General features: G+C 40.5%; 2 protein-coding genes across 2 annotated transcripts in view; one reads left to right on the forward strand and one right to left on the reverse strand.

Moving 5' to 3' along the window:
* LOC108751315 (protein timeless homolog) overlaps positions 1-5,091 on the reverse strand; it is a 57,608-nt gene extending 52,517 nt beyond the window's left edge. Inside the window, exon 1 of the mRNA XM_018491416.1 lies at positions 4,965-5,091. Within this exon, the coding sequence (XP_018346918.1) occupies positions 4,965-5,091 (127 nt within the window). The remainder of the gene's footprint in view (positions 1-4,964) is intronic.
* Positions 5,092-8,664: 3,573 nt separating this feature from the next.
* LOC108751444 (insulin-like growth factor-binding protein complex acid labile subunit) lies at positions 8,665-13,446 on the forward strand. Its single transcript, XM_018491649.1, has one exon. The coding sequence runs from the start codon at positions 8,940-8,942 to the stop codon at positions 11,733-11,735; it is 2,796 nt and encodes a 931-aa protein (XP_018347151.1). The 5' UTR covers positions 8,665-8,939; the 3' UTR covers positions 11,736-13,446.
* The last annotated feature ends 89 nt before the right edge of the window (positions 13,447-13,535 follow it).

Here is a 13,535-nt window from a genome sequence, read left to right on the forward strand (position 1 = left end):
AAAAACTTCGTGTTTTTCGCATTTTCTCTCCGCAATTTTAGAACTAATATTTGAAGAAATGGCATAATTCATAATTATGGAAATTAACGTGCAAATTCTGGGATGTGGAAGAACGAAATTTCGGTAAATGCAAACGATCTATGTGGGCTCATTGATAATTTATTTTTCGTCTACAAAATGTTGTCCACAACTATGAAATACAAGGCAATGCAAATAGCGCAATCTATGTAAATGCATGAGAACAACGTTACGCGTATTTCCATGTGTTGCAATATTTGCGCACTGCCAGGTAACCACCAATGACGCTTTCTCTAAATTGTTCTCGACGTAGCAATTACGTAGCGCCAAACATCATGTTTACGTTGTAATTTTCCGCCTATGCATGCACACACTTGTGGTAGACACATTTAGATTAAATAAAACCATTTTTTAATTAAATTTCATTAAAAAAAAAAACGCTTAATTTTCTCAGCATGTTGTATAAATCAAACAGTAATTTAACTGCAGCTCTACTCATAAACATGACTTTCTAAATAAAATTATTACGTAATAAAGCAACATTGAAAAATTACGACAAATTATGATATCACCAAACTTAGAAACCAAGCGAGATTGCCACTTTATACAAGCTCAAACCGCCAGAAACGCGTCCCAAAAGATCCATCAAGTAACCGACGACCGCGAAATGGCTCTCGACCAATCTACCACTGAGATCAGGAAATATTTGAATGAGAAAACAACAAGTAAAAGGCAATTTGTAAAATTTGTCTTTTTCCCCTTTAGAACTATGTTGATTGTATTGCAGAAATAGAAATATGTAATAATACGGCGACTAAGCAATTTTTTTCGAATGTACATGTTTCTAAAAATCATAACAAGTAGTTATTTCCAAAATGGAAACACGTTCACCATTTTTCCAGTCGCATTACGAAGAAATTCATTTTTCCAGATCTTCTCCGCAATATATCACCTGCGTTATATAACTGTACTTTTAGTAATACTATAACAAACCTATTTTTTTAAATGTTATACAAACTATTTTTATAAAAACGTAAAATTTAACAATAATATCGAAATGCGATATCTTTCGATGCAACTATTCAGATTTACAATAAAAACAAAACTAGATAGTTTCTTTTTCAGAGAACATCGAACTGTACTCTCGTATTGCAAAAAAAAAAGATCATATGCTCGATTTGCACCACAAAAAAGTTTTGTCTCCCTGAAATTCAGTATGCAGCAATTATTTTTCAACCGTTAGATTTTTCTCACTACGTTAAGAATTTTTCTTCTCTTTTCTTTACTTACTTAGAACTTAGAAATTATTATAATTACAAGTGTCATAACTGCTATCGTTACAATCTGTTATCATTAGAAATCATTCACTATATTCCAAAATATCAATGAATAAGTAAATAGAAAAGTGTAAAATTTATGTTGAATAAAATGCACATCTTGCCAAAAACACGGAAGTATTGAAAATGATCAAAGTATTGAAAATGATAAAGCGCAGTTAAGTGCACATAGGACTAAAAAAAATAGTGCTATCAAAATCCATTCCAGGATTTACTGGACGTAATATTCGTCCATGTAAAGAGTCAAAAGAAAATGCCTCGGCGTGGCAAATGAACATAGCAATACGAAACGAGAATAATACCCAGTCGTGAGAATTCGATGCCAGCGGCAGCACTGCGTTCAATAGCATGATTCACCCGGTGCTCTCAATTCTACAGATTCTGCAGCGGTTGCGCGAGCCGCAAAAATGTAAAATACGGAAACAGCGAACGCTCTTGCGAATGAATAAAAAGAGAGGAGAGATCACGAAGCTTGGTGCAGAAACAGTAGGAATGCATTAAAAATGGTTATTATATGAACGTGAAATCGTATGTAAATCTAAAATGTCTTTATATAAAAGTGTATATGTATAAAAATATAGAATAAATATAAATAACACAATATATAAAAACTGAATAAAATATAAAATTCTGTTAATCCAAAAAACTGTATCCTGTAAATAAAGAATATCATGCAAAAAGATAATTTCAACGCACGTGAAAATTAAGATATTATATATTAGTATTGTTCCAGTGTGATAAGCGTAAGTAGATTTTATATTACATTATGTCTCTAAGAATATTCTCTATGCATTATTTTAAATACATAATTTCATTCTCTATCTTTCTTTTCATCAAATTCTTTACAACCGTATGTATTCATGTTATTTTAAATACGTAATTCCGTTTTTCTATCTTTTTTCGAGTTCTTTGCAACCGTATGCACCCTTTGCAACCACCACACTTGGCGCGTCCCTGTACAGCGTATAGAGAAGATTCAACCCGTACGCGCGTACACGTTTAGGTGCAAGAACAACCTTATACCTCCTGACACACATCTCTCTGCGACCCACAGTTTTCCTTCTACCTTTACCTTTATCTCTGAGCTATTCTACCACCTCCTATTTTATCTAGAGATATCAAATGATCCCCCAGACACCTTTGTTCTCTCTTACTCATCTCCGGGCACATTTATATCTGTCTCGCGTTCCGGCTCCTCCGGTTCGTTCGTATTACACGTGCTAAAATCTGCGCTCGCTCGCGTAATAGCGTTACATTTATTAACGTTGCGATCTAGCTCGCCGGGATAGAAGAACGTCGCAACACTGATTAGGGATTCAAGATCTTATAAACTCCCAAGGCACCATCCTGTAGAGTTCCTGATACTTCAGACTCGATTAATGTTTTTTTAAATCAAGTTTTCACGCTAGTTACTGTAGGGTATAATGAAGCATTAGACCGATAACTAGATTTTACGGTAATAAAATTAAATTTATTATATTTCGTACGTAAACATGTGGCCTACCGATGCAGCCGTAATAAGATTCCTTCCTTCACGTTATTCATGTTATAAGAAGCCGGTTAGTGTTCTTTTAACAGCCTAATAAGAATCTAGCGATGCCGGAATTTTATGCGTGTTGTACGAAACAACGATCGTCGTTGCACCAATACCGTTACACACGTTTACGGCTTTGTGAGGCTAGCTTACACTTTGCCAAACCGCGACTTGCTATTCGTCGCTTAGCGCTTCGTGTTTTTTGTTGCATGACATCGTGCATCGAGATAGTAGAGGTGACTTCTTGCCTTGTAGAATGTATGCATTAAAACTCCATTTCGGTTACGACAGAAGATCTGCGCGCGCCGTATTTCATTTGAACGAGATCGAGACTGCTCTAAAAAAGACTGTACGAACATATCTATCTTTACGATAGCAAGATGTAGGAGTCATTCGCATTCGGTCCCTTAACAATGGCCGAGCAATTCGAACGAGAACGTCAGAAATTGTATGAGCGAATAACTGCAGTAGCAGGTATAAAGAGTACGTTGTGCGGAAGTCAACGTTTACGAGTCCACCCGTTATCGTCCTCCACCGTGACTTCCTGTCACCACGTAAACCTCCATCCAAAAAAAGAGACCTCGACGTGTTCGCCACCACATCGTTCCTTTCGTTCCCATCCAACCGCGTCCTACTTTAAGATCAGGAATTTTCTATTTCCTTGGGTAGCGCAAGATCAACGCGAATTCTTGGAATTGATGCCGGGAAAAGGTGTCCCCGACTTTTAAATTGTCTTTATCAATCCTCCAGCAGATGGGGCGTGTGGAAAATTGATATCAAAACAACAATCAATGACACAGAGCGAAAACGTGTATTGAATTCAAACACATTGCAGCACTAAGAATTATTCGCATTTTTAACTTTTTGAGTATATACACTACCTGGTACAATTAGGTCTTTACGGTACAAGTGCTTCTTTAAACTAATGGCGGATTAAGTGTTCGCGGAAAAGAGGAGAACGACTTTCTCTCGGGTAATGAATTGTATGTAAATATCCTGAAAACAATTTGCAATTTTTTTTTTCCCTTAAACACTATCGAGTACTTTAAATATTTGTAAAAAATAGTTTCGGTTGAAAATCTAACTCTAAATATATATATATATATGTATACAGAAAGATTGAATGTATTTGCGATCGCACTGAAAAAATACACTAAATTTTCTCTCTTACAATTACAACAAAAATCGACGTAAATAAAATTTTATACTTTACAAATTTTTATTATAGAAACAAAAATAGTCTGAAAAATTTTTTTTTAATTATAACGAGACAGGTATATTACATTATTATTATTATATTTTCGATAGAATGATAATTTATTTTTTCTAAACTTTCAGGATTTAGAAAAAATTATCATGACATAAAAAATGATATGTTTTATACAATCAAGAGTAACATCTTTTTATTAGAAATTTTTGTATGTATTAACAAGGATATATAAAACTTCACTGCTTTGTTACGACTTTAGCTGAATAACAGAAAAAAAATTTAGCAATCGACAATAAATAACATTTTTGAAAAAATAACCACAGTATAACCAAGCTGTAACAAACAAACACAGCTGCATTATTAAATTTCAATGTGATGCACATGTCAATAAAAATAGTTTAGCTTCACAAAGTCGTAAAATAAACTGGTATTTATAAAAATATAATATATAAATTCAATTATTAATGAAATTTAAACAAAATAAAATCAATCTTTCGAAAGAAAAAGTATACGTCAATTTTTTAAATTGTTATTACATTGAAGTCTCTCTCTATAAAGACTGTTCATTAATAAATGCTTCTCATCATAAAATGAGAATTTTAAGTTTAAACTTTATATGTCTATTTCAAAGGATTAGATTAATGTTCGAAATTTTCTAATACTTTGCGAGAAAAAAAATGTCAATAGGACAGAAATGAGTATACAAAATCGGTGGCAGAGAAAACGATGCAATTCTACGTGTCTCCTCGGTGTCTCTTCGAATACTCTTTCCCACGTCTCTCGTTTCTCTCTCTCTCTCTCTCTCTCTCTCTCTCTCTCTCTCTCTCTCCTCTCACAAGAAGAGACATTTGGCACAGACCATTACCCCAGTCCCGGGTGCCATCGGCCATCAGCAGCGCGTTAAAGCCGCTGCAATTACAAACTCCGACAGTCTCATCCCCTTTATTCCATCTCGCGCTCCTTCGTTCTCCTTTCGCTGTTCGTTCCCACATCACCCCTGCGTTCCTTCCACTCTTTCTCTCATTTTCCCTTTTCGATCCCTCGTTCATTTCTCTCGCTTTCTCACTCGCTTGTGCCTCGCCGCTCACCGGCCCCATTTACATTTGCCCGCTACTCTCGTAAAAGTAACTTTGTAACCCGTGCGGGCAGTATCCGAGCCAGGATTCCGTCCTCTATTCCGGGGAAATTACACGTCGGTCGGCACCGCAGGCTCGAAAGAAGATTTCCCTTATCAAGCGCGTTGCTTCCTTCTACCATCCCGACCGTCCTCTACCGCATACTGGATGTCCACTTACACCCAGCAATCAACCCCTTCCGCGTAAAATGACACGCACACAAGAAACACACACGTTTTAGAGACGTATTGTTAATTCTATGTCTCACGTAGCTAATATCCTTTATGAAAGTGTTGCAGACGAAAATAAAAAAATGTGACTAACACAAAAAATTCAAGTGACGCTACAATAAAACGTAACGTACAAGATACATTATGTTTATACGATTTTGCTGATAATAAAATAATTTGTACTGTATTTATTTTTTAAACATTTTATAAAATATAAAATGAAACATTAACAGTAAGTTGTTTTATAATTTAAGAGTGTAACATAATAACTTTATATATGTTTTTCAGCCTAAAAAATAATATTCAGCCTAAAAAATAATACAAATTACTGAAGATTTGCGATTATTCATTGCGAAGTTACATTCCATTATATTAATGTGTTATTTCAATTCTTGACTAAAATCTTTAACTGGGACAATCACATCGATTTTCGATAAGCTTGAAAAGCTGTACATTGAATATTTTGAAATATTGGGAGATAGCAATAAAAAAATTGTAGAGATACGTCATACTTAAATGAGCGAAGAAGTTTGAATGTCCCAGCGTGCATCAGATAGAGTGCTTCGTGAAATCGTTCAAAAAGTATTGGAATGGTTGCATGATCGCAATGTTTACTCGTACCTCTCGAACGCGACGTATCAACCACTCTGAAAAGTCGGAAATTTCTGGTATTCGGTGAAATTGTCGCATCGCAAATGTCCCATCGATATTCTATGACCGCTTAGAGCGATTAAATCATTGCGTACAACTACCAGCACCGACGTGGATTTTTCAGGTCAATTTACAGAGCAGTTAATCGCAGATGAGCATGTATAGAATCAATGTTGGCGCGTGTAATAAATCATTTACATGTGCGAACAAGAAACAACATGTTTTAAAAGTAAACTTCTTCGCCAGATTATTTTTTAATCCGAGGCAATTAAGAGATGCACTCATAAAATATATCTATAAAAATACTCTGCCAAACGCAAAACTCTCTATCAGAAAAAAATTTTTAACGTAACGATACTGATAACTAATCAATGAAATATTTCATTTTTATTTATCCAATATTATATTTTTATTCTTCCAATATTTATCGTATATATAGGTAGGACTCTTGCCATTAAAATATCACAATCCATTCCTTATATTTCTTTCCATATATATATAGTGCAACCGTAGAGAGTTTATTCTTTCTGTACATAATAGATTCTATTTTCTTGTATATAATATTTATATTTTTGATACAAAATTCTGTGGATTGAAATCTGTGTCGCATTTCTGTACACTGAACACGTTTATCCATCTATAAAACGAACCACCAGATTTTTCTAAGAACAGGCATGAGACGACGATTATTATTCCGTCCCAGAAGATCACCTTTAATCGATGATTTATCTGCGGGTTCTCGCGAGGTCAAGCAGATAACCGCTTTAGCTTTTGTGCTTCTTTCGCACCAATATTCCACGATAGTCACGGCTGCCGTTTCATCGGACATCGTGGAAATCTCTCTTTAAGTCTGGCGGCTCAGGCATTTAACCCCCCGGTAATGGTAACGGTGTCAGTGATCGGCAAATCGATATAGTATATCGAAAACGCCGAGGCTACACTGAGATCATTGCGGTTCGATTGCTCGACTAGGTCCAGCAAGTAATACGGTAGTGCCGCAGGGATTATGGACAGAGAGAATTTATAGAACCCGAAAACATTCGTGTTCTCAGCAAACTAGACGCTGAATACTTGCACGCATGTTGCACATAAATACATACATATGTATATATATATATACTATATATATATATATACTATATATATATATACACACACACACACACACACATACACGTGAGGAACATGTATGTAAATATATAGGAATATGTTATGTACATTAGCCCTCTTTCATTAGGGATCTTTTATCAGATATATAATCAAGTCGCTACGTTCGTATCAATATTTCGGAGAACGTCAGAAATATTCGCGAAAAATGCACTAGTAATTAAAGTCAGCAAAAAAATACGATCGTATTACATATACTACATTATGATGTAAAGACGATGTTGCACTGTGCAACAATATCAGCAAAAAAAGCTTGAACTTTTATCCTTAAAAATAATGAAAAAATAATTTGAGGATGAAAATGGAAAAAATAACGGACAGATGTCATATCATATAATAATAACATAGCTTTAGGACATATATGGAATACGTGCAAAGAGATATTATCTGACCTTTTACCTTATTCCGTGAGAACTGCATCTTTGCACCTCCGTAACCTCGGCACGCGAATCGAATCTAAGAAAGCCCACCAACGGCTGAAACTCATGAAACTGCCGGCGAAGTTTTAGTTGGATTAGTAACTTAGTGCGTGCTTATTGTCTTAACGAGTATCTATAATATTTCCGGGAACGTGATCTTCGCGGTTGTTCCAAGGATGAGGGTAAACCACATGCACTAGCCACTTGGCTAATTGTGTTGCATTAAATATTCAAGCAAACAGCAAGATACAACGCACCGCTGTAATTTGTGTAGTAATTTAACATACTGTTTTACGATACACCTATACGAAAATAATAGAATGTCAGCGGACATTTAATATAATATTGATTCGTTCAAAACATATATATAAAATAAATAAATGAAAAATTGTTTCTTTTTAACAAAAGCTTGCTTTATTTATGGCTTCATTAACGATGCTAATAGCAATACTTTACACTGTACAATTGTTGCAATTTAAAAAGCGATAATAGATCAAAATGGAGCCGAATGGAATGGAGTAGTATAAAGGAAGACGAGGAAAGATCGCAGCAGCTAGTCGGCCAGTAGCAAGGGTAGTTGGTGAAATCGTAGGATACCGGCTCTACGCGTCACTACGCTGTCAGAGGACGCAAGCGCGCTCGTGCCCCTTATCGAGTTCGAGAGCAAAAGCGACGGTAGTGGTGGCGATGGCGGTGGTTGTAGTAGTGGTGTTAGTGCTGTATATGCTATATACCGGTATATAGGGGGAAGATACGGCGGAAGGGTGGAATGGTTGTAGGTGGCGGCACACAACCGAGTTCGGAGACAGAGGGGGATCGGCGTTGAGGGTGAGAGCGCGGTGAGAGGGAGAGAAGCCGACGGAAGGGTAGGAAGACGAAACGGAACGCGGGATAGGGGGAGGAAAGAGAAGAGGAGCGATGTGGGGGTGGCGGGTGCAGCTACGAGTCGGGCGCCGCAGTGTTTGTCAGTCCTTCGTATGGACATCACGTTCGACGAGACTGATAGTACCCGCCGGTATTGGTATCCGTATATAAGCCGTAATAACGCTTTTGGTGACATCCATCATCATCGATAGCCACCAACGTCGATCGCGCGTCAATTCAGCACCGTAGATGAACCCGCGGCTGCGGCACGCGCATCCGCGAACCCTGCTACCGTCGTTTCGCGCGTTTCGTCACTCTGTCGACGAGCGGACGAACGGCGCGGCGAGATCCTTACGGACAGTGGACGAGATGTGAAGACGTCGCCTTGGAAGCGATGTGGCTTCCGTTAGTGCTGCTCGCCTTGATGGCGAGCGGTTCCGCCTGTCCGTATCTCTGTGAGTGTCATCAGAATGACGTCGAGAAAAACGACGGGTCAACTTTGTTGGACGTGACGTGTCGCGAACGCGTACCCGGTCTATCGGAGTTATCCACAGTAGTGAGAAGTTTGTCGGTGGACAGCGCCGAGGGACCGGACGTTGATATCCTCCTAGATGAGCTGGAAGCCGCCGACTTAGTGAACGATCTCGGGATGAACGATGCTTCGAATAATCTCAAAGCGAATGACACCTCGAAGACGAACGACACGTCGTTGTCGTCGTCGTCGTCGTCGTCGTCGTCGTCGTCGTCGTCGGAAGAGCCGACAGGTACAACAGAGATTCTACCGTATTTGGTCGAGTTCACAGTGACAAATTGTTCGTTGGTGTCGTTGAATGCGTCGTGGCACGGTCTCGAGCGCTTGAGGTCATTAAATTTGTCGTGCAACAACTTGCCACGAATAAGAGACGTACTGGTGATCCGCGCGACGAATCTAAGCGAGCTGGCGTGCCTAGATCTGTCGGACAATTCGTTAATGGACATCAGTGTCAATTCTTTCAGGACGCTCGTCGGACTCGTGCGACTGAGTTTACGTAAAAACGCGATTGGCACAGTGGACGAGGGCGCGTTTCGCGGCCTCGATCGACTGGAATTTCTCGATCTATCGGACAACAGGTTGGCGGACTTGCCGGATAGCGCGCTCACGCCACTATACTCCCTGCAGAAACTCGATCTCAGCGGTAACCAGCTGCAAGTTCTGGGCGCCAGGTGGTTCGAAAGTCTCGACAGATTGAGGGAACTCGATGTTTCGCGAAATGGATTAGCCAGAGCGGCTTCGGGAACGTTGCAACCGTTATCGGGACTATCTATTCTAAGGCTAGCGGAAAATCCGCTAAAAGAGAGAGACGTATCTCTATTATTGGGTACTGGAAGGAGATTGGAGACGGTAGACGCATCCCGCACTGGATTAGCGCGAGTTCCAGCCGCTTTAACGAGATCGGTCAGAGCGCTTAGACTCGCTGGTAACAGACTGACTACCATTCGCAGCGGTGACTTGGATAGCTATCCTCTGTTGCGTATGTTGGATATTGCCGATAACCGTTTGATGGATATCGAGAACGACGCTTTGGGACGACTGGAGGTTTTAGAAGAACTCGATCTATCAGGAAATGTACTTTCGGAGGTACCGGATAGTTTACCGAGCAGTCTCGTGGTGCTTAAACTGCAGCAAAACACCATAACTGCATTGAAACTCGATGATCTCAATGGTCTATACAATCTGCGATCGTTAATGTTAAACGATAACGCCATCAGTGAAATCGATGTGGGCGCGCTCGGTCAACTGCCTTTGCTCGCCGAGCTGGATTTATCCAATAATCCTATCAAAGTGTTATCAACTAATACACTAAGTGGACCGAGTAATCTGACGAAGCTGCGAATGTCAGGACTAACCGCGCTTCAACGACATCAGGAAGAACAAAGCGACATGGCGTTTCCGGTACCGACTCCAGAACATTTGGTAATGTTAGATGTGTCGCGTAGTCCGGTTCTTGCTAGGCAGCTACTGGCGGACGATGCTGCACTGTCTGCCTGCAAAAGTCTGATAGAGCTGAACCTCTCGGCGACCAACATCAGCACCGTCAGATCCGACGTCGCGTACATGTTGCCGCAGCTGCGCGTTCTTAGACTCGGTAAGAACAATTGGAATTGCACGGAAGATCTCTACTGGTTGGGCGAATGGATCAGACAACACCGCGAACCGAATCAACAATACCAAACAGCGCGATGTTCAAATCCGCAGAAACTGGCGGGATTATTTTTGCACGAACTGCCATCGCCGTCAAATTTCATTTCCACAACCGCGGGAATCATCACGACAGCGGCTGCAAGCACCTCAGTTACCCTATCTGTCGTCTTCACGCTCGAACATACGTCGAATACTGATCGGCCAAACGTCACGGTGTCTTCCAATATCGAAAATGCGAATTCTGACGGTAACGTCACGGATCTTCTCACGCTATCTTCCGTAAACGCGAAAACCGAATCAAAAATGGTAGCTGACTCAGATTTTCTCTCTATCTCGGAAACCGTCACCGCGACGGCGTCATCGAAAAAAACACCGCGAGTCTATGAGGCGCCAACATCCTTCCGTAACGTAACGTCGTCAATCACGACGCGGACGAGCGGAGAACCGGATCGAAAGAGCGATAAAACAAATCGTATCTCGATGGATCAGAATTTAATCAAGCACATCGTCGTCCCAGCCTCTCGAGCACCAAACGACCCCAAGCTATCCATTATGAGAATAGAAGACGCGGAGTCGCGTTCGCAAACTTTCGATAACCGAGCCGACGGTGGGACGCGAAAAAACGGTAAGATGAGAAAAGTTGCCGCGTCAGGCGTCGGCGAAATCTTCTCGTCGGGGCCTTCGAACGTGGGAAGGAAAACGATCGAGAAGCACACGAGCAGCATGAGTAATGTGACGAAGGCAAACGCAGTGTTGGACGAGCGCGACTCGAAAACGATAGCGGAAGAATTGAACAGTCGAGTGACCGATTCCGGCGCTAGAGTATCGGAAGCTTTATCTGCTGGTGCCCATCCCGGAATGTTGGTGCTAGTCGGCGCGGCCCTCGGCGCCGTCGCGGCGCTGACCGTCGTACTCTCACGAAGAGCAACGGTGCACCGGACGGACAGGTATCATCGTCACGAGAATATCGAAGTGCACACTCTCACGCCTACTGCGGAGCTTTGGTGACCAGAGTCGGAACACGTCCGATTGTTTGAGAGAGATAGACGACTGGACGTCGAGAATCGTGACCGAGAAGCATCGACGCCGCCTCAACAGTCGACCAGTCCACGGTTGATCGATGTATGTTTGAGGAAGATTCTCAAATAACCAGCAGTACTACGACACGCATTCTGTTATTGCATCGACATCTAAATATGGATATACCAAGGAGAGGTACAATAACTAAAGTATTAATCAGAGAGTTGGGAAGATCCTCCTGACTGTGGAAGCCACGGGGAAAGGACGAGCGACTAAACGTCGAAGTTGGAAACGAGATATTCCGAGTTAATCCGTATCGCTTCGGAAACCGCCAATACGTCGCGGATTACTAGGGGAGAATATCGGGGGAAAAAATAAGAAATTATTATTCGAACGTGACATAAAACTTGTACTTGTCTGAAAAGAACAAAAGGGAGGCGGACAACTGTCGTGAAATTATCACGATTATCTGCACGTAAATCTGCAATACAATAATTAGGGACATATATTGATATAAATTCTATCAGATCTAAAGTTTACAGATATAAACAAGTGTTACTTATAAAATCAATCTCTGTAATCACGTATCTGGCTTATCGAGTTCTTTGAAAATCGCGTGTGGCTCAATATGTAAAGTCATCCAGATGTCGATAACGATATAGTATCTCTACTCGATGGAAAGAATACTCGACGACACTGTTCAAACTCCATCAACGGCGAAGATGTAGACGTCAAGTACTGTAACCAAGACGTTAAAAGCACGAGCGAGAATCACCACGTTATCTCATATAAATTCTGACATATACAAACACATCTGGTGCTGTACATGTCGTCCGTCGGGAAATACTGGACGCGTACGAACGAAAAACTCGGGGGAAAAGACTGTAAAAAAATTCGGAACTATTTCGACATACATCGCGGTGGATCAGCATCACGTAAAACCTCAATCCCCTTCGTAATAATTGTAGAAGGGAAAGTACGAACAAAAATTATATACGGAGTTATTTGCGTGAGAGAACTCAAAACCCATGAGATTGGGTTTGATATCTTCTAATTTCGGTATCGCACATATGCAATCATTGTAACGTGTCATAATCGAGTGGCAATAACCACAAGCGAGCGGATTTAACAATTAAGCTGATTGACTTGGAATCAGACCGATAAAATGGATACAGTGACAATAATAATGGTTACACGCCGCGTCTCAAGAGTATGGCTCTTTGCGGTACGCTCAATTCCTGAGAAGACTATATTGTGACTGAAATGAAGTGCGAGTGTAATAAAAGTAGGAAGAGAGTAAAAGGCTAGCAAAAGATAGAAAAACATGGACGTGGTAGAAAAGCAGGTAGGGCAACGCCGAAATGCAGAATGTAGGAGATGAAAAATTCGCGGTGGCAAATAGTATGCTTGAATGATAAAACCAGACGGGAAGCCAGAAAGAGTGTTAGACGGAAGAATTTTTATCAAATGGCATGTGCGTGTGTGAGAGATCGAGAGAATCGAGCGTAAGAGAAAAAGAGAGAAGGGAGATTAATTCGAGAAATCGTTCTCGAATGCAGCAAAACGGGATGTACAGAAATATTGCTTCCGTACTTAATTCCACTAAGCTTGATGAGATGTCAAGACTTCTCAACAAATACAAAAATAAAAGAAAAGATGTTTACGAGAGAGAGAAAGAGAGAGAGAGAGAGTGTGTATGTGTGTGTGTGTGTGTGTGTGTGTGTGTGTGTGTGTGTGTGTGTGTGTGTGTGTGTGTGTGTGTGTGTGTGTGTGTATGTGGCACACTAT

Source organism: Trachymyrmex septentrionalis, unplaced genomic scaffold (genome assembly GCF_001594115.1).
Source record: "Trachymyrmex septentrionalis isolate Tsep2-gDNA-1 unplaced genomic scaffold, Tsep1.0 scaffold44, whole genome shotgun sequence".
Classification (NCBI taxonomy): domain Eukaryota; kingdom Metazoa; phylum Arthropoda; class Insecta; order Hymenoptera; family Formicidae; genus Trachymyrmex; species Trachymyrmex septentrionalis.